This window comes from Cotesia glomerata, linkage group LG1 (assembly GCF_020080835.1).
Source record: "Cotesia glomerata isolate CgM1 linkage group LG1, MPM_Cglom_v2.3, whole genome shotgun sequence".
Lineage (NCBI taxonomy): Eukaryota > Metazoa > Arthropoda > Insecta > Hymenoptera > Braconidae > Cotesia > Cotesia glomerata.
The window spans coordinates 10239355-10261794 of NC_058158.1; the positions used below are offsets into that span (position 1 = coordinate 10239355).

Here is a 22440-nt window from a genome sequence, read left to right on the forward strand (position 1 = left end):
ATCGAGCCTTGGAAGCAATTCGACGAGAAGCTGAGTCCTGCGACCTAATCCAAGGTAATCGACTCAAGATTGCTTGATACACTAATTCTGTTATATTAAATCATCTGCTCTATATTTATACCAGTCTAACTATTTTAGTTATTTTATAAGCTTCACTGCATTAAATGTAATGCGTTGTTATGTAATTATGGAATTATTCATTTCATTCAGAATAATCACCGCAATTTAAATTTAAATAATTTAGTAAACTTTAATAATTATTCATTTTTAATAAATTATTTATTAATTTTTTAAATTATTAAATAATTCTATTATTTATTAAGTTAAAAATAAAAAAAAAAAAAAAGGGAAAATTTTTATTGATTTTTATTTGATAAATTAATTTATAGAAACTTTTAATAAAATAAATATATAAAAAAAAAAAAAAATTAAAAGGTTGGCAATAGCCTAATCGGCTCGGTACCTGCATTTCGAAAGAGTGGGACCAGGGTTCGATTCCGGCGCGCACCAATATTTTTCAATGATTATAAACTAAGAATATGTGCGTTTCATTGCCAGCCTCTGTACCGGTCGGGTTTTCTGTGGTTTTCCCATATAGTTATGGAGGTAAAATGTCATTATAGAAGTACCTCCATACTATTTAAGACCGTAATGCAAATGCAGGTACTGATTATAACGCGTAAGTCGGCCACAGTCGCAGCACATGTGTGTCGGGCATGAAAGAAAAAATCCCGACATGCAGGGGGGTGGGGACGAAAAAGTGGTTGAGAGTTATAATGACGGGGTTGAGAGATTATATTGCGGAGAAAAAGGTGGAGAGACAATAATTCCCCACCCTCCCTTGTAAAACGCTCTACAGTGATACAAGTAAAACCATCCTCAATTATAACCTCAATTATAAAAAAAATTATTTGATAAAAGGGAAAAATTTCAAAATGAAATATTTAATTTTTAGATTTTACTTTCAAAAATATTTTTAAAAACTGTGAAGAAATATTTAAGAAGAAAGTTTCAATAGAATTGAAAAGGCGGATTTCGAAGAGGCTTTACTGTTTCAGGATTTAATATCAGAGTATCAAAAATTTTAAGAAGCTAAAAAACTAAGGATCAGGATAAGGATTATTTTCTCCACTTTTTTATTTTCTCTTTTCTTCACTCTACACTTAAAATAACTAAAATCAGTAAAAATTCATTTTTAACTATCAAAATTATTTAAATAAAAAATCAAAAACACTTTTATAGTAAATAAAAAGTAATTTATCAAGCACAAATTAATGATAATAACAACTTATAATAATAATTTCAACACCGAGAATTTTTTATTGACGACAATTACTAAATTTTTTTCTATTTATTCGCATAAAAATTTATAAAAGTTAAGAATATTTTTTCCTTACAAAAATCATCCTTTAAATATCATTATTATTATTATTTTATTTTTATAAAACTGTAATAAGACAAATAGACGAGAATTGTAATTCAAGCGAATTCTAATCAGCAAAATACAATAAAAATCTCCGGTAACTTACTCTAAAATTACTCAATAGTTAAAATTTATCAAAGCAAATAAATTTAAAACTAAAACAAACATCAATATACAAAAACTCGTATAAAATAACTAAAAAAAAAATTAAATAAGCCAATTAATGAATTTAATTGGATAAATAATATTAAAAAAATCAGTCTAGACTACTCTTGCTCGCAAGTTTCAAAGTCATCAGCAGCCTCTTCGGCTTCAAAGTCTTCTTCAGCGGTAGCCTCCTGGTACTGTTGGTACTCGGATACTAAATCATTCATATTGGACTCAGCTTCGGTGAACTCCATCTCGTCCATGCCCTCGCCGGTGTACCAATGAAGGAAAGCCTTTCTTCTGAACATAGCGCTGAACTGTTCGCTGATTCGCTTGAAGAGTTCCTGAATGGCGGTGGTGTTGCCAATGAATGTCGAGGACATCTTGAGCCCCTTCGGAGGAATGTCGCAGACCGCAGTCTTGACGTTGTTTGGAATCCACTCGACGAAGTACGAGCTGTTTTTGTTCTGGACGCTGAGCATCTGCTCGTCGACTTCCTTCATGGACATTCTGCCTCGGAAGACAGCAGCGACGGTGAGGTATCTTCCGTGTCTTGGGTCGCAAGCGGCCATCATGTTCTTGGCGTCGAACATTTGCTGGGTCAGCTCCGGAACGGAGAGAGCTGAGTACTGCTGCATCGAGCGAGATGTAAGAGGCGCGAAGCCGGGCATGAAGAAGTGGAGCCGCGGGAACGGAACCATGTTGACGGCCAGCTTCCGAAGGTCCGCGTTCAATTGTCCGGGGAACCTCAGGCAAGTGGTCACTCCCGACATCGTCAGAGAGACCAGGTGGTTCAGGTCTCCGTAGGACGGATTGGCGACCTTCAATGTGCGGAAGCAGATGTCGTAGAGAGCCTCGTTGTCGATACAGTAAGTCTCGTCGGTGTTCTCCACCAGCTGGTGGACTGACAAGGTCGCGTTGTAGGGCTCGACAACGGTGTCGGACACCTTCGGGGAAGGCATCACTGAGTAGGTGTTCATGATTCTGTCCGGGTACTCCTCGCGGATCTTAGAGATCAGCAGGGTTCCCATTCCTGAGCCAGTTCCACCGCCCAGAGAGTGGGTCAGCTGGAAGCCTTGAAGGCAGTCGCAGTTCTCGCACTCTTTGCGGACTACGTCCAGGACTGAGTCTACAAGTTCAGCGCCCTCGGTGTAGTGGCCCTTTGCCCAGTTGTTACCCGCTCCGGATTGACCGAAGACGTAGTTGTCCGGGCGGAACAACTTCCCGTACGCTCCTGAACGCACTGCGTCCATTGTTCCGGGCTCCAAGTCCAGCAGGATTGCTCGCGGGACGTATTTTCCTCCGTTTGTTGATGTTGCGACTGGAAAAATTTATTTTTAAGAGTATGACTTTTTTTGACGAGAAATTAATTTGTTGGAAATTTTTAGAAATTTTAAAAATTTTTTAAATTACAAATTTGCAAATTAATAATTTTATTTAGAAAACTTGAAGAATTTTTATTTAAAATTGTTTTTTTCCCGAATTTAAAGAGAAAAAAAATTAATTTTGATATAGAAAAAAATTCTTAAACCAAGATAATAATTTTGAAAAGATTCATAGTCTTGAATCATGACCAAAAATTCTTAAATCAAGTAAGATTTAAAAAAAATTCTTAAACTAAGAATTTTTTTACTCAAATTAAGAACAAAAAAATCTTCAAAATTATTTACTTGATTCAAGTTAATTTTTTTTTTAATTTCTTCAGCTAAAAAATAAAATTTTCAATTTTTTTTAAATAAATTCTTAAGAAAAATTGATTTTTTACTGGAGATTTAATTTTATTAATTTTTAAGAAAGTATTTATAAAGATAATTTGTAATTAATAAAAGTTTTTTGCTTGAAAAAAAAAAAATTTAATTTTTTATTAAGACTATTTAAATCTTCCTCATTAATTTTCTAGGTCTTAATAAATTTTATTCTCATATAATTAACTAATTACATGTTAATGTCAAGCAAAAAATAATTTTGCCAGAGTGCCGTTAATTTTAAAAGCATTGAATGTCGGTATTGCATGTTAAGAATATATTATTAAGACATATTACCGAAAACCCGTAAGCCGAGGACTAAAATAACCAACGGAAATGCATATACGGGTTATCCCGCATGCCGTTTAGTTTTCAAATTAGTTTCTATCAATAATTCTAATTATTTTATTCATGTATTCTATTAACTCTTTGACATACTTGTACTCACAAAGATAAAGTACACATAAAAGAATTTTAAAAATAAAATTAGCTAATTATTAAATTGATGTTTTAATTTTCAAGACAAAATTTCATAAATAAATAAATAAATTAAAGGATTGATTTATAAGACAGTAAAAATAATGATGGTATGAATTTCGCGACAACTTTAGTATAAACTTACAAGTATGTACAAAGGATTTATTTCGGTCTTAGTAAAGAACACGAGTCAAATGACTCCTTGGTTATTTTATTTCATTTAATCCTTTTTTTCGTGTTTCACGTCTTGGACTTTTGGCTAGCGCTATTTTAGATCGCGAGACGATTGCTCTACTCTTGGAATTAAATCAGAAAATAAAATCCTGGGGTTGCGATAAATTAAACGAGACAATTTTTATGCTTGTAAAAAATTCCGTCGCTCGTAAAAGTAAAAGTAAAATTATTTAATTGATTAATTTAATTTTATTATATTATTTAACAAGTTAATTTCTCACCGGAAGCTTCATTGTAATAAACAGCAATTCTTTCTAGCTGAAGATCGCTGTCACCGTGGTAAATTCCCGTTTGGTCAATCCCATGTTCTTCAGATATTACTTCCCAAAACTGAAATAATTAAAAGTAATTTATTAAGTAATTGGATCCAATCGCAGGTTTTAAAAACAATTTATCATGACCTGTTTGAAAGTGTAATAAACTATGGTATTATTGTTTGGAGTGGGGCATATGACACTGATAGAAGGATTTATTTGTATTAAAAAATATTAGTTACACGGAGAAAAATTAATTATACTACCTACTATACAAAAATAGTAACTCCTACTATCTAAAATGGTAATAAAATTAATTAGTAACAAAATAATAGGTGGTATCATTGACAATTGTAATATTTACTTTACTATTAATAATGGTAACGATTACACGGAAAAAAGTAAACTGTAATATTCACTCGGATTCCGGTTAATTTTTACAGTTTCAAACAGTAAACCGGACATCAGGGTGGGAAAAATATAAATATTACAGAACTTAATGTAGAAAGTATAAAAGCCACAATTTATAATTTAATATCCAAAATAAGTGGTTAGTAGCTGTCACTATAGTAAATAACGACTCTTTCATCTTCAAAAATTACAGTTTCAAACAGTAAAAATTATCATTTCAATATATAGTCCATATAATGAGGAGAAGGGGAACTCAGATGAAAGAGAAGGGGGTCCCACTCTGGGAGAATTTAACATTTGAAACAGTAAAAATTATACTTTTAAAATATACATTTTACCAGCCCGAACAAGTCAATAATTACAGTTTGATTTTTAGCGTTGCGTTTAAAATTTACCATTTTACTTTGTAAATATTGACGTTGCTTGTATTAGAAATTTACTAACTTTATTTTATACTTTTTACATATCATAACATCATTTTTTAGGTACGAAATGATAAATATCAAAGTCTGAATTCTTAATTATTATACTTTAACATTTTAGACATTTACATAGCGAATATTACTGTTTGAAATAGTATTTTCTTCCATGTAAAGAGTAAATTGTAACGTTTAAATGGTAAATATTATAAAGTGAATAGTAAAATCACGATTTTACTGTTTGAAATGGTAATTTTTAGCAGTTGATCACTACTTATTATAAATCGACTGTTATTTATTACAGTTTACTTTTTTCCGTGTACTATTGAATAGTATATTGTGTGACTAGGGATGAAACAAAACGATTTCAGACCAGAGTGAAGTTGCCTGCCCGAGCGAAGCGAGGGCTGGCATCACTCGGTCTGAAATCGTGTTTTCTCCCCTCCGGGCGAAAAGCGTCAATTTTCCGCCCGCTGCGCTAAATGAAAATGCCGCTTTCCGCCTCCGTCGAGGAGAAAAATAGTATTCTCACCACGGGCAGGAAATAAGAAAGCCTCAGATCACATGTTTGTCGACCTGCCCTAGGTAAGAAATAGTATATTACACATCTAGGGCAGTAAAATAAGAAATGTCTCAGATCACATGTAATTGTTGTCCGAGGCGAAGCCGAGGTCAATAAACATGTGATCTGAGGCTTTCTTATTTACTGCCCGTGGTGTGTATACTATTTTTCTCCTCGACGGAGGCGGAAAGCGACATTTTCGTTTAGCGCAGCGGGAGGAAAATTGACGCTTTCCGCCTGGAGGTGAGAAAAATACTATTCGTCCTGCGTCACACATTATATTTTTCATATAAGTGGCATTAAAAATGCTAGTTTCAATGTCTGGAGCCAACCAGAACTAGATAGTTTCAGGTGAACAGCGAAAATACCATTTTATTATGAAACTTATAATAAAATAGAAAGTAATCGTTTATTTTTTACCAAACATTATTCGTAAATTGACAAGTTTTCTTTTATCATTCTTATTTATGCTTAATAACAGAATTATGATATGTCAATACAGTTAACGGTTAGAATGACAATTATAAAGGTATAAAATAAACAAACAATTGATAGGATTGAAAATAAAGCTGAAACTTCACCTCGCGGACAGAAAATCGTCATTTTCTGTCCGCCGGGAAGAAATAATTGATACCTGCCCGGCACAGTCGCATTGGTCTGAAATTGTCTAGTTTCGGTTGGCTCAACAGGCATTGAAACTCCTATTTTCAATGCAGGTTATATGAAAAATAATAATTTTAATTATTATAAATTATAACTGTTACAATCAAAGATGGTAACTGTAACCATCTCAGATTGTAAAAATTCTGAAAAAAATAATATAAATTTACTTAATTAAATCCTTTATTTACATCCATATTTTAGCTAATGTACATTTTTTTCTTTGAAATATTAAAATATTTTAAATTCCCTCCAAAATTTTTTTTTGAAAATTTATTTTTTTTTATTTAAAATTTTTTTTTTGAAATTTTAATTTTTTTTTTTAATTTGAATTTTAATGAAAATTTTGATTCTTTTGGAAATTTCAAATTCTTTTTGAAAAATTTGGCGTTGAAACTTGTTTTAGACAAATAAAAATTTATAAATATAATTTCAATCCGAATTTTCATTATAATTACAGCTGCTTTTAGTTTATTCAGAAATGCATCCACGGTAACGTAGATTCTTCATTTTTTGAATATTTTCTACTAGCTTAAATAGTAGTTATTATTATTACTGATGGTAACTGCAACCATCAGGTTATATTAGGAATTACGATTTTGATAATAGTGGTAACTAATTAAAATAATAACAGTTATTATTACTGATTACCATCATAATAGTAGTAGTTACCATCAGGATGGTAAATACTACAATTCAGATGGTTTATTTAACTATTTAAATAATATTTACTACTATCGAATTCAGTTAATAAATTTTAACATAACTAGATAATAAACTCTACTATAAAATTTTCTCCGTGTAATAGTTAACAAATCATTTATTAATATTATTAAATATTAATAAATCTTTTTAAATACTAAGAAATATTTGATAAGGACTAAAAAGTGGTCTCTAATAAATGATTTGTTAAATATTAAAAAATATTTTTAACTATAAACGAATCCTTCTATCAGTGGACAATTCTGTTGAACCGCTAGTTAAAATTCGAAATAAATTAATCAGTAAAATGAAAAATTAGTTAGAAAAATGTAAAATAAACAATAAGCCGTTGATAACTTTAAAAATAAAAGATACTTTTGTTGTAAGTGCTCTTTTATATTATTACAATTATTGTAAAATATTGTACTCTGAAAGGATACTTAATACTCGTAATAGACAGTTAATTCTATCTAAAATTAACAAGACTATATTAACACCAAAAATGCTTGCTATGTAGCAATTAAATATTATAATAATTAAACTACCTAATTAATTAATTAATGACATTAAAGTTAGCTGTCACTTGATCAATTTTTAATTGTATTTAACAATTAAATTAATTCTAAAAAATTATTTTTAAAAAATTACATTTTTAATTTTTAAAAATTTCTACATGTCAATTTTTAGTAGATTTTATAAAAATCTAACTATTGCAGCCGTCCTCGTGGCGCAACTTTTAAAAAATTTTGCCATTTTCTGACTTAGTTTGTCGAGCTGAGTCAGAAAATATATATAGTTCAAAAGTTTATATATGTATGTATATATATATATATATATATATATATATATATATATATATATATATATATATACATATATATAATATACAGAGTGTCCCAGAAGTAACGGACGCCATTGTAGCATCTGATAAACAAAATAATTCTGAGACGAAAAGTCCTCAGCCATTTTTTAATCAGACGCATAGATAATTAATTATTAATTAAAATAACGTCCTTTTATGCGTTAGAGAGAGAGCACTAGTGTCAAGTCAAGTGCGTTCCAACGAAGATGCTTGCACGTGTGAATGTGTAAGTAAATATGTGTGACTACGTTAGCTATAGAAACTAGTTAGTCATACAGTTAGTTGTGTCTTTGTTTGGCACATATTTTACTGGACACTGGCGCTCTCTCTCTAACAAATAAAGAGACGTTATTTTTAATTAATAATTAATTATCTATGCGGTTAATTGAAAAATGGCTAAAGACTTTTCGTCTCAGAATTATTTTTTTCATCAGATGCTACAATGGCGTCCGTGACTTTTGGGACACCCTGTATATATATAAACGATATAACGCGGCTTGTCAGCACGATAGCGTTTTCAATTTATGACCGATTCTTTTCAAACTCAGCATGCTTTATCTATCGATCAAGACCAAGATTAAGTTCTAAGATGAGCTTAATCGGGCGAGTAATTTTGAAATGTCAGGATTTTGAAATTTTGAAAATCGTAAAAATTGATGTTTTTACTACTTCAACTTGGTATAATTACTGAACTAGACAAGATATTGAAATTCGGTAAAATGCATTGTAAAGCTCTTTTAATAAGCTTCAATTTTCACTACTTAAAAGTGGTAGTAGCCTCAATATTACTCCTTTTAGAGTTCGTTTAATGAAACAGTTTTACTGTTGCAGCCGTTTTAGAATTATTGTCTACATAATAGCTTAATCATGATGTAAATTCAATAATTACGATATTGATCAGTCTTTCGTGTAATGTTTTCGGGTAGGTTGTCAGTAAATATATCACAAATTAGTTCTAACCATTGTTTTTTTTCTAACCATTGTTTTTTTTCTTCAACTAAAATTTTATCCGGTTGCAACATTCTGATTAACTTGAAAACTGTTGTTTCTAAGCAGTTACTTAAAATTTGGACATTTATAATTCAAATCTTATAATCAGTGCAATTCTTTGGTAAATACTTGAGAAACTTTTTCTTCACAAGATAATTTTTTTTCCAAAATTTGTTGTAAATAGTTTTAAATTTATTATTGAATTTTGTTTTTAATTCATGAATTAAGTTATACATTATCAGTGTTATTATATTATTTTATTAAAAATCAATTTTTTTTATTTGAAAAATCTACTTCCATTTCGGCTGCCGAATGGCCTTTTTTTTCTTATTGTTTTGTTAACAAAAATTCTAAAAATTATTAAATATCTGCTAAATTAATTTTCATAATTAATTAAGAACACTTAATGTATCTAAGAAGGTTCTAAGAAGAAAAATTTGCAAATTTGTTAGAAATTTGAATTGTTAGAAACTTTTGGTCTCATTTATATTTTTGAGATGACTGTTTAACAATTTTTGTTATGGCATTTGTAATTTTGTGCGTTTCATTTCTATTGATATTTTCTTGATTTTGATTTTGTTATGGCACTTGATAAATGTATGTCTAATTTACAATAAAATAAAGTTGTTAATTTAAATAAAATCCCGAATTATATATCTCAAATTTCTGAATACGAAAACGGACTTTAAATACTTGTGGGTAAATTTTAAAAGTCCAGGAATAGAAGACGACAAAATTAACGCGACTTATGGCCTCCTGGGTTGAGGAGGAGTCTGTCATCTCCCCTATTTTCACCCTCTCTTCCATTTCATCTTCTTTTCTGTCATTTTTTTCTTTTATTCAACTATTTTTGAAATGTTTATTATTAGAACTTTGTCAAGCGTCTCCCTTGAACTACAATTAATCTTTTTCAATCCTTGTAATCGTCGATTTTTACTTCCTCGCTATTAAATAAATATTTATTCTAACGTTAATAATAAACTACAATTACTTTAAATTACCAGATAATTTTATAAATAAATAGAGGATAAAATTTCTATCACGGTTCATGAATTTTTATTATTTCAACCGTGTAATTGTGTCTTTGCCATGCAAATAATTTAATGAGGTCTGTTTATTTTTATAAATTTTCTTCTCAGTCAATTTTTTGAAACAAATAATTTAATAAACAATTTTTAATTATTTTTTATGAATTATTAAATCCTTTTAAAATATCAAAATTAATTTAGCAGATATTTAATCATAATAATTTTTCTAATAATAAATTACTGCATAAAAAAATGAGAAAAAAAATGGACATTTAGAAATTTTAATAAATTAAAAATGCAATTTTTTTTTTTAATTTTTTTGTTCAATAAAATTAAAAAATGATCAAGTATAAATAATTATTTTTTAAGTATTATTTTTTAATTAAGTAATTCTTATTATTTTTTTATTAAGAAATTATTTTTTAAGTATAAATTTTTTAAGTATGAATAATAAGTGATACTTTTGATCAACTTAAGATTAAGTTAAAACATCATCTTCAAGCGAAGTACTTGAAAAACTCAATGGTTAACTATAATTGTAAGTGGCTACCACATTCTTTACAATAAAAATTCTAGGAAGTAATAATTATACAGCTGTTAAATTTTCTTTAGTAATTTGAAGCGCCATTTTGTCGCTCCATATTTTTGTTTTAATTTTCAGCGAAGAAATAAAGAAATTTTTTATTTAAATCAATAAAAAATTCTAACGGGTAAAATAATTATTATTTTAATAATATTTTTAAATGTTTAAAATAGTTAAAAAATCTTTGAAATATTAAATATTTATTTAATAATTATTACCTTTTTAAAAAAAAAGCTTGAAAATTTTACTTTCTAACATCTAACTAATATTTATATATTATAAAAAAAAAAAACATATAAAACTGTAAAGTTCTGCAAATAAAATGCAATAATAATAATAATAATTATTATTGTTTTTTTATCAAGACAGTAATAAAAATTTTAATTAAGATAAAACGATTTCGTATAGTAATTTATCGCTTTAAGATTGATAAAAATAATTTTCAATAATTTAAGTTACAGATTAAAAGACGAGACTGACTCATAAAATTGTTTCATTCCAATTAATTACTTGAATAGAAGAGATCGTTGATCTTACTCTCTATCAAAACCCGCTAGTATAAATTTAATTGAATTTTAAAACGTCAAAAAATTATTAGTCATTTTTTTATTTACTTTAAACTAATTTTTTTGTTTTTTTAACATCCTTATAATATTTAAAATTAATTTAAATATAAAGTTACAAGAAGAGATATGATATTGAATGTTTGTAAAATGATTTCATCGATAATAAGACAAGAAAGACAAGACAGTGACTAATTTACATCGAGTTTTAGTTAAAAAATATAACAAATAAGTGGAGAACTTCCGGTATAATGATATCGAGTAAAAATTAGTATTATATTTCATGAAGTACTACAAGAGTGTAAGTAATATTATATTTCATCAACTCTCATGTAATTACACATGTATTAAAGTTACATGTGTAATTAAATATCACATTAAGCCCTTCACAAAAATATTACATAAATAAATATCATAATAATTTATAATTTAATAAAAAAATTAATTAAGAGTATTTAATTTAATTTAATTTAATAATGGAATAATTAATTAAGAGTATTTTTAATAATTTATAAAATTTACCTTGGCTCCAATTTGATTGCCGCATTGACCGGCTTGCAAGTGAACGATTTCTCTCATGATAATTTAAATTATTTAAATATTGAAAATTTTTTCCAAGAGACCAATGTCTTCGGAAGATCCAACCACGTCTGCTGCACTAACTCGACTCGAGTTAGATCAGTCTCAACCCTCAACTCAAGCCGATCACACGCAGCTCCGACGTAGTGGGGGTGACACTTGGTTTATTTTATCACACTTAAATTAAAAAAATATTATTCATTTCTTATTATTGTGTCGCTTACACATCATTCTTTTTTTTCTTCCTGAGTTTTGTTTATTTACTTGTTAAAATTTTAAACAAGTTATTAAATTTAATTTTTTTTAATATTATTTAAAATTTTTTAAATATTTAATTGCTTTACAAAGCAATTTAATAATTTTTAAAAAATTAATTATGGCAAAAAAATTTTTTTCTGAAAAATTATTAAGAATTTTGAATAAAAAAATAATAAAAATTTTTAAATATTTTACAAGAATATAATTAAAATTTTATCAATTTTAAAAAGAAAAAAGTAAATTATAAATACATTTTTTTAAGTAATTTATTTTTATTAAATAAAAAAAGTTTTTTAGAAAATTATTATCAAAAATTTTGAATAAAAAAGTTTTAAAGAAAAATAAAATTTCTAAAATATTTTACAAGAAAAATATAATAAAAATTTTATTAGTTTTAAAAAGAAGAAAATAAATTGTAAAAAATTATAAATAATTTATTTTTATTAAATAAAAAAAAAATTTTTCTAAATAATTATAATCAAAAATTTTGAATAATTAAAAAAAAAAATTTTAATAAAAAAGAATAAAATTTCTAAAATATTTTACAAGAAAAATATAATTAAAATTTTATTAGTTTTGAAAAGAAGAAAAGAAATTGTAAAAAATTATAAATAATTTATTTTTATTAAATAAAAAAAAAATTTTTCTAAATAATTATAATCAAAAATTTTGAATAATTAAAAAAAAATTTAATAAAAAAGAATAAAATTTCTAAAATATTTTAAAAAAAAAATATAATAAAAATTTTATTAGTTTTAAAAAGAAGAAAAGAAATTGTAAAAAATTATAAATAATTTATTTTTATTAAATAAAAAAAAAATTTTTCTAAATAATTATAATCAAAAATTTTGAATAATTAAAAAAAAAAATTTAATAAAAAAGAATAAAATTTCTAAAATATTTTACAAGAAAAATATAATTAAAATTTTATTAGTTTTGAAAAGAAGAAAGGATGTTATAAATATTATGGATGAGTCAACTTATCTGGAAGCTTTAACTGTTTTTTATTCCATCCATTCTCATTCTATATAATGCAAAGACAGTAAAGCAGTCAAGAAGAAGAAGAAGAAGTGGAAAAAGATAAGAGAGTAGCTGAAATTGAGTTTAAATGCCAAGAAGTAAGCCCACACTAGACATTGCTACAAATGCCGTACATTCTCAGTCGGAAATCCAAATTGAAATGTTTTAATAGCAAATTATTATTATTATACATGTATAAGTATCTTTACCGTCTGTACGCGTATCTGCTGTGTTAATCTTTGCACATAAACACTCACGTAGTATCTAGTGACGAGGAAAACATTTTTTTAAAATTAAGCCGCAAACTTTATCTGTCAAAAGTTCCGTTTGGCTTTACTAAATAAATAAACAATACTTTTTTTTCAGTCTCCACTTTTGTTTGATCTCATATGTTTAATTTTTAGCAATTAAATTGACACGATAATTTAATTAGTACTGAAAAATTTCATTTTAAAGTTAATAAATTTAAAAATAACCGGCGAAGACTGAATTTGATTGACAGGAAGTACTTTTGAATTTAGGTCTCTAATTAATTTAATCTCTTCATAATTTTAATACATTTTTTTAATTTAATTATCTCATTTGTCAGTATTAAAAAAGGTTTAATTTAATATTCATAATTATAATTATAAGAGAAGAATATTTATTTTTTTAGCAAAAAAAAATTACTTTTTTTCTAGTAAAATATTTTAAAATTATTTATTAAATTAACAATTATTTATAAAAAATTTAATTTAATCTTCATTATTATTATTATAAGTGAAGAATATTAATTAATTTTTTTAGCAAAAAAAAATTACTTTTTCCCTGGTAAAATATTTAGAAATTATTTTATTATTTATAAAAAATTTAATTTAATCTTCATAATTATTAATATAATTGAAGAAAATTAATTAATTTTTTTAGCAAAAAAAAATTACTTTTTTTCTAGTAAAATATTTTAAAATTATTTATTAAATTAACAATTATTTATAAAAAATTTAATTTAATCTTCATTATTATTATTATAAGTGAAGAATATAAATTAATTTTTAGCAAAAAAAATTACTTTTTCCCTGGTAAAATATTTAGAAATTATTTTATTATTTATAAAAAATATAATTTAATCTTCATAATTATTAATATAATTGAAGAAAATTGATTAATTTTTTTAGCAAAAAAAAATTACTTTATTCCTGATAAAATATTTTTAATTTATTTTATTATTTATAAAAAAATTCTCACCAATGTTTTATTTTAACGAATTTTTGCGTTAAATTGACAAGGATTGATGAGAAAAAAAGATAAGATAGTCTAGAAGTTTTTTAGGATTTAAAAAAAATTAGAGATAATTCAAATTTTATATTTAAATTCAAATAAATACTTACTTTCGTACTAAATAAATAATTGCAATAAAATAAAAATAATTAAATTAGAAAAATAGAATTCATTTTAAATTTAGTTTCATGTTTTTTTATTGATTGTTGATTAACAAACGACTATTGATAAATTTATTAAATTATCATCTTTACCAACAGCTGCACTTATTTGAAAAAAAAAAAAAAATACCAAAGTTAATTTTATTAATCGCAAATTAATTATTTTTATGTAGTAAAAATTTTAATATTTACTACAAGTTTTATAAAAAACTACAAATATTTTAAATGAAATATTAATATAATTAAATTTTAATAAAAAATTTCAATGAAATTTAATATCTATTATTGATTATGCAGCTCTTCTAATAAATTAAATGGATAAAATTAAAAAACTAAGAAATGAATTATAATTAGGAAGAAAATAATAATAATAAATGGATAAACACAAATAAATATTAATAAAGATTTGTTTTTTATTTGATAATAATTTAATAAAAGATGACGCAGGTAACTTTCGCTACCTCATAATACACTGCGTAGTCACGACTTCTTTTACATCAAGCTTGTGAAAATTAATTTTTTCTTTTTCATTTATTATTCATTACATATATATAAAGTAAGCAACAAAGACGGAATTATAAACATAAATGCGTCATATTGTTTAAATAAAGTTAACTTGGTCGAAAAAAAAAAAAAAAATTAATCATTGTCCGTACAAAAAAGAAGAAAAATAGAGTAAATTGGAGGAAAAATAACTATATAATAATAGTAATAATAATAATAATAAAGAAGCGTGTACGTGATAGAACACGTGCGTTGAATTTAGATAGGTAAAACGTGAGGAAATTAGTTCTCGTCAACTTCGCCCTCCTGCTCCTCGTCGAATTCAGCGTCTTCGTCAGCGGTAGCCTCCTGGTACTGTTGGTACTCAGACACCAAGTCGTTCATGTTGGACTCAGCTTCGGTGAATTCCATCTCGTCCATGCCCTCGCCGGTGTACCAATGGAGGAAAGCCTTTCTTCTGAACATAGCGGTGAACTGTTCGCTGATGCGCTTGAAGAGTTCCTGGATGGCGGTGGAGTTACCAATGAATGTCGCGGACATCTTGAGTCCACGTGGAGGAATGTCACAGACTGCAGTCTTGACGTTGTTTGGAATCCACTCGACAAAGTACGAGCTGTTTTTGTTCTGGATGTTGAGCATCTGCTCGTCGACTTCCTTCATGGACATTCTGCCTCGGAAGATAGCAGCGACGGTGAGGTATCTTCCGTGTCTTGGGTCGCAAGCGGCCATCATGTTCTTGGCGTCGAACATTTGCTGGGTCAGCTCCGGAACGGAGAGAGCTCTGTACTGCTGGCTTCCGCGAGATGTAAGAGGCGCGAAGCCGGGCATGAAGAAGTGGAGCCGCGGGAATGGAACCATGTTGACGGCCAGCTTCCGAAGGTCCGCGTTCAATTGTCCGGGGAACCTCAGGCAAGTGGTCACTCCCGACATCGTCAGAGAGACCAGGTGGTTCAGGTCTCCGTAGGTCGGAGTGGAGAGCTTCAATGTGCGGAAGCAGATGTCGTAGAGAGCCTCGTTGTCGATACAGTAAGTCTCGTCGGTGTTCTCCACCAGCTGGTGGACTGACAAGGTCGCGTTGTAGGGCTCGACAACGGTGTCGGACACCTTCGGGGAAGGCACCACTGAGTAGGTGTTCATGATTCTGTCCGGGTACTCCTCGCGGATCTTAGAGATCAGCAGGGTTCCCATTCCTGAGCCAGTTCCACCTCCCAGAGAGTGGGTCAGCTGGAAGCCTTGAAGACAGTCGCAGCTCTCGGCTTCTTTGCGGACTACGTCAAGGACTGAGTCTACCAGCTCAGCGCCCTCGGTGTAATGACCCTTGGCCCAGTTGTTACCCGCTCCGGATTGACCGAAGACGAAGTTGTCCGGTCTGAAGATCTGACCGAATGGGCCCGAGCGGACTGAGTCCATGGTTCCTGGCTCCAAGTCGACCAGGATCGCGCGGGGAACGTATTTGCCGCCAGAGGCTTCATTGTAGTAAACGTTGATGCGCTCCAATTGCAAGTCTGAGTCTCCGTGGTAGGCTCCAGTTGGGTCGATTCCGTGCTCGTCGCTGATGATTTCCCAAAACTAAAATAGAGATTATTAGAATTAATTTCAATTATTTTCATTTTAATTTAAAACTTTATTTCATTATTACTACCTAAATATTGGTCCTATAAAATATTTATTAAACAAGGGCCAGTTTTTCAATCCGGGATAAAATTTTATCCGATATTAAAGTACCGACAATAAAATAAAAAAAATAAATAAATAAATAATTCAGCGACGTGATATTGCTCTCAATTAGTTCTCCATGAATTTGGTCGTTTATTTAAATAAAAATAATTAAATATATCATAAAAATAATAATAACCTCTTATTGTGTCATTTAAATTATTTTTAATTAATTAACACAATTATAAATTAATAATATATATGTCAAACGCAAGATATGAACTAAAAGGGCTCAAAAGCATAGAACAGCTACCTCTTTGAGCTCATAAAGCTCAAAATAATACATAAATTGTAATTAGGAGCTTGAAGAGCTCAACAACATTATAAGTGCAATTTCAAGCGCTTAAGTATGGAATTCGTATGGAGTCATCCGTTTTCCTAATTTTTATTTTATTTATTTACAATTAGGAAGTTGTCACAGTTTGAGGTGAATAGAAATATGACATGTGGCTAATGTTTATTTATTTTAATTCAAAATAAGTGACTGAATTCAAGGAGAATTACTCGTAGACAATATCACTGTGCTGAATTATTTATTTTTTTATTATAATGGCAGTACTTTTATCTCGGATAAAATTTTATCCCGGATTGAAAAACTGGTCCTAAAAGTTGTTTAAAATGTAATTTTCTAAAAAAAAAATGTTTGATTTTTTCAAAAAATCAATATTTTTTATGTAATTCCAAAATTTAAGTTCATAAAAAAATTCAAATTTTGTCTTTTCAACCTTATTATAAATCTTACTTTTTAAATTACTCCAAAATTATCGATTTTAAGAAAAAACATGACATTTTTTTTTGTAAAATTAAATTTTAAACTTTTGTTTCAAAAAATTTTTTATACGACTTATATGTTAGCCATAATATCAAAAAATGTTAATTATTAATTATGAGTTATTAATTACAATTAATATTAATTATAATTATTTTTATTTAAATTAAAAACTTAATTAATTATTACGGTGTAAATATTGGTCCTATAAAAAATTTTTTCAACAAAAGTTGTTTAAAACTTAATTTTCTAAAAAAAATGTTCAATTAAAAAAAAAAATCAATATTTTTGATGTAATTCCAAAATTATGATTCAAATTTTGTTTTTTAATACTTATTATAAATCACATCTAAAATATTGATTCTAAGAAAAAAACATTTTTTTTTTGTAAAATTAAACTTTGAACAACTTTTGTTTAAAATATTTTTTTATAAGACTTATATTTCAGCCATAATATCAAAAAATGTTAACTATTAATTATGAGTTATCATAAATTTACAAAAATCTTTTATCAGGTTCGACGACCGATTAAATTCGCGTGTAATAAATAATCAAGAAAAAATAAATTAAAATAATTCATCTAAAATTATTCACCGCGAAGAATATTTCGATGGCTCCGTTGCACCTCGAGTCGCTTGAGTGCCAATCGAGACTAATTAACACCGCATTATCTAGTAAGTAGTACCGTTCTTGTAAGTACAAGTACAACTATTGCTACACGAAATCGGCAGTCCCGGTCAATCTAGTTTGAGTCTCAGCTAGCTGAGACTCAAGTAGGCAATGCGCTCAGCCGAGAAGAAATAAAACGCAAGGTAAGAAATCTATCAGAGTAACAATGTAAGCTGAAGCTGAAGAAGAAGAAAAAAAGAAGAAGAGTTTTAGTATGAGAACACGGCTGACCGCCCACACGGTATTCCCTGCCGTTCAAAGACCTCCACTCTTTTTATCCAGCTCCTGTTCATGTCTTGTCCTCATCATACTTGTGACTAATAATTGTAATTGTAATAAAATAGGTAGACCGTGGTATAATCACCCGGAATTATGGAGGTTTATTCCAACAATACAAAAAGCATGTTATATATTTTATTTTATTTCATTTCATTTAAATGTGTGGAGTAGAGCCTAATTAAGTACTTGGGTTGATAAAATGTCCCCACACAGAAAAAGAAAAAATTAACTTGAATCAAGTAAAATTTACTTCAATTTAAAAATCTCTTGTTTTAAGAATTTTTTACTTAAATTAAGAACAAAAATCTTCAAAATTATCAACTTGATTCAAGTTAATTTAAAAAAGAAAAAAATTACTAAGAGGACAATTCTATTTCTTCAGCTAAAAATTTGAAAATTTAATTTTTTTCACAATAAATTCTCAAAAAAAAAATTAGTTTTTAATTTAAAAAAAAAAAATTAAACTTTTGATCAAGATTATTTCAATCTTTCTCATTAATTTTTTTGGTCTGCATAAATTTTATCTAATTAAATGTTAATGCTAAGCAAAAAATAATTTGCTTCAGCTAAAAACTTGAAATTTTTTTCAAAATAAATTTTTAAGAAAAATTAGTTTTTAATTTAAAAAATAATTTTACGTTTAATCAAAACTATTTCAATCTTCATTAATTTTTGTCTAATTAAATGTAAACCGCGGTATAATCACCCGGAATTATGGAGGTTTGTTCCAACAATACAAAAAGCATGTTATATATTTTATTTTATTTAAATGTCTAGAGTAGAATCTAGTTAAATACTTGGGTTGATAAAATGTTCCCACACAAAAAAAAATTAACTTAAATCAAGACAAAAAATTCTTGAATTAAGTAAAATTTATTAAAATTAAAAAAAAATTTTTATTTCAAGAATTTTTTTACTCAAATTAAGAACAAAAAATCTTCAAAATTATTTACTTGACTCAAATTAATTTTTTTACTAACAAAAAAATTACTAAGAGGACAATTTTTATTTTTTCAACTAAAAACTTGAAATTCTAATTTTTTTCAAAATAAATTCGTAAGAAAAATTAGTTTTTAATTAAAGAAAAAAATTTTAACTTTTGATCAAGACTATTTCAATCTTTCTCATTAATTTTTTTCGTCTAAATAAATTTTATCAAATTAAATGTTAATGCTAAGCAAAAAAAATAATTTGCTTTAGCTAAAAACTTGAAATTTTAATTTTTTCAAAATAAATACTTAAAAAAAATTAGTTTTCAATTTAAAAAAAAAAAAATCAATTTTTGATCAAGACTATTTCAATCTTCCTTATTAATTTTTTTGGTCTAAATAAATTCTGTCTAATTAAATGTTAATGCTAAGCAAAAAAAAAAAATTTAGTAAATTTTTTTTTCTGTGCAATTATTGCATGTAAAATGAAAAGGACTGACTACCATATAAGAACATGAACTAAAACCAGCTTTTCTCTCTCTTGAACATTTTAATAAAGCTTTCAGCCTCTTACTCAGCTCTGCCCCCTCACTTTCCACCAACACGGTCGATGTTATGTATTATGAAGCTAAATGACTCACCAATGTCATTACTATATATAGAAATGATCCAAGTTACTACTTACATACGATACTCCAAATAACAATTTGTTTATTTTATTTTTTTTAACATTAACATATTCATTAATAATTATTCATTCTCAAATTATCATAAATGGAATTTAGTTTATGTGATTTCACAATAACATAATTAATCTCTTAGATACCAAAGAAGGCTAGATTGTTAGAACATTAATTTCTTTTAATTTTATCGCCTTAATTTAAGTAGAACGATATTTGTTAATTATCTTTTTAATTACTTATTATCAGTTATTTTTAACAGCTGAATTTTTCAACAAAAATTCTTTTAAAATAAAATAATATTCCATTTATTTATTTATTTATTATATTTTCTAAATTGAACTTTCGGAGAATTGTAACAAGTAACGGTTGCTAATGGACAAAAGCATCTGGCTTACATCAAGTATCATGACTCTAGAAGAGAGCGAGGAAAAAAGAGAAAGAATATCAACAGCTGCTTTACCTTACTAGTCTTGAAAATAATTCTAACAATCAACTAATCTTCTTTGAATAATTACTATAATTACCGGGCTTTAAGGTAAGTTGAAATAAAATAAAGTACATTAAATATCAAGTGAGTTGCTAGGAGGTTCAACTCACGATCAATACCCGGGATACCTAGATGTATAAATATATATTAAATAGTAAGAAAAAAAAAGCAACTTTTCGTCGCTTTTGCTTTATTTGGACGCGTCTTGCATTACTCTATCAGCAATCATGTAATGTATCGAGTATTGACTACTGAGTGTTAAATTTAAGACTAGATGTCCTTGGTCTCAAATTTTAAATCCCTGAATGGTAAAATAATTTATTATACGATTTTTTTGAATTGAATTTTAATAAAAAATTTAAGAATTTTTATTAAAAATTAATTTTTGATTAAGAATTTTTTTAATTATCAATTTTAATAGTTTTTTATATTATTTATATTTTAATAATTTAATTAATGATAAAAAAAAAATTTTAATTACTAATTTCAATAAATTTCATTATTTTTTTATATTTAAATAATTTAATTTACAAAAAAAAATTCTAATTAGCAATTTTAATGTTTTTTTATATCATTTATATTTAAATAATTTAATTAATGATAGGAAAAAATTGTTTAATTACTAATTTTAATAAATTTCATTATTTTTTTATATTTTAATAATAACTGACAAAAAAAAATTTTTTAGAATTTAATGTAAATAATTTAGGAGTTTTAATTAAAAATTAATTTTTGATTAAGAATTTTTTAATCATTAATTTTCATGTTTTTTTATATTTAAATAATTTAATTAAAGATAGTAAAAAAATTTTTAATTACTAATTTTAATAAATTTAAATACTTATTTATTTCAGTAATTTAATTACTGATAGAAAAAAATTTTCCAATTAATAATTTTAACATTTAAAGTTCAATTTAAATATAAAGAGAAGGGAAAAATTTTTTATTTTTTGAGTAGAAAATTATTGATCGTTAGAATGTTTTGCACGAGTACCCTCGAGGTAACACACCAGTAAAGTTCAAACACGTCTGTTCTTGTGATGATCACGGATATAGATATAATGGAGTAGATAGAGACAGGTATACACATAAATACACAAATTTTTAGTGAATCTAACAGAGAAACCGAGGGATAAAAAAAGACGGGTAAAATGTGTAGTATGCTTAGAGACAGGAAGAAAGAGAGTTATGCGCGCGCATCCGCTCAATTCTCTTGCCGCATCAACCGGTCGGTATCCTGCCAGACGCTATGCTAAATCCAATGCCACACCCTGGCTAAAATAAAAATAATAATTTCTTCATTCAATTATTATAAATTTTGTCTTGTAGATTTTTTTCTTTAAAAAATCTATCATTTATATTTTTTTAACTGCGGACATTGTTGCTTAGTCGTAACTTGTAATGAATAAAAATAGTTGCTAACATCAACGGCCATGCGCAAACAACAGACGCTTTCGAGAACACTCTCCCAAAAGGAAAAACCGTTAAGTTTTATGCCGGCCGGTTTCATTTTTGTCGCCATAATAGATCAATAATTATTTTTTTTTTTTTTTTTTTAAATTAACAATATTTATAATTAATAAATAAATAAATAAATTAATAATTAATTTTTTACTTAAAAAAAAACAGTAGCTAAATTTATTGATTATTAATTTTTGTTAAAAAAAAAAAATTAAAAATTAGTGAAAAAAAAACGTGCTTGAATTTAATTGAGTAAAACAATGAATGAAAAGAAACAGACGCCGCTATAATGACCGTTACGCGGCACACTTACAGGAAATATATTACAAGGTAAAAAAAAAAGTAAAGTTAATTTAATAAATAAATTTACCTTGGCTCCAATTTGGTTACCACATTGACCAGCTTGAATGTGCACGATTTCCCTCATTTTGGATGATTTTTATAAAATCTCTTGTATTAAATAATTAATAGCCACGAAGCTTGCTAGCTCTCAACGATATTCACCAAACTCTGTGTAAGCACACGAACGAATGCGATGGCCGCGGTGAACGTTACAGATTTTCAAGTCTGTCTACCTCCAGAAGAGTGGGGCGAGGATTGAGGGTCAC

General features: G+C 27.1%; 2 protein-coding genes across 3 annotated transcripts; both read right to left on the reverse strand.

Moving 5' to 3' along the window:
* Window positions 1-1351: 1351 nt before the first annotated feature.
* Window positions 1352-11735, reverse strand: LOC123275199 (tubulin beta chain-like). Of its 2 annotated transcripts, XM_044743150.1 has the most exons (4): window positions 11583-11735; window positions 4248-4356; window positions 1672-2891; window positions 1352-1367 (listed from the first exon to the last, which is right to left on the reverse strand). In XM_044743150.1, exons 1-3 carry the CDS (start codon window positions 11637-11639, stop codon window positions 1690-1692), a joined length of 1368 nt encoding a protein of 455 aa, XP_044599085.1. In that variant the 5' UTR covers window positions 11640-11735; the 3' UTR covers window positions 1352-1367; window positions 1672-1689. The 2 variants fall into 2 exon arrangements, with proteins under 2 accessions (XP_044599085.1, XP_044599086.1); XM_044743151.1 differs by lacking the exon at window positions 1352-1367 and having other exon boundaries at window positions 1537-2891; window positions 11583-11648.
* A 2993-nt stretch (window positions 11736-14728) lies between these two features.
* On the reverse strand, window positions 14729-22397 carry LOC123275334 (tubulin beta-1 chain). The gene is made up of 2 exons (XM_044743415.1): window positions 22203-22397; window positions 14729-16408 (listed from the first exon to the last, which is right to left on the reverse strand). Exons 1-2 carry the CDS (start codon window positions 22257-22259, stop codon window positions 15122-15124), a joined length of 1344 nt encoding a protein of 447 aa, XP_044599350.1. The 5' UTR covers window positions 22260-22397; the 3' UTR covers window positions 14729-15121.
* Window positions 22398-22440: the final 43 nt, after the last annotated feature.

Coding starts and splice junctions, on each gene's coding strand:
- LOC123275199 (XM_044743150.1), bottom strand. CDS start 11,639: ATGAGAGAAATCGTTCACTTGCAAGCCGGTCAATGCGGCAATCAAATT. Junction 4,357..11,582: donor GCAATCAAATTGGAGCCAAG/GTAAATTTTATA, acceptor TAATTATTTCAG/TTTTGGGAAGTAATATCTGA. Junction 2,892..4,247: donor TTATTACAATGAAGCTTCCG/GTGAGAAATTAA, acceptor AAATTTTTCCAG/TCGCAACATCAACAAACGGA.
- LOC123275334 (XM_044743415.1), bottom strand. CDS start 22,259: ATGAGGGAAATCGTGCACATTCAAGCTGGTCAATGTGGTAACCAAATT. Junction 16,409..22,202: donor GTAACCAAATTGGAGCCAAG/GTAAATTTATTT, acceptor TCTCTATTTTAG/TTTTGGGAAATCATCAGCGA.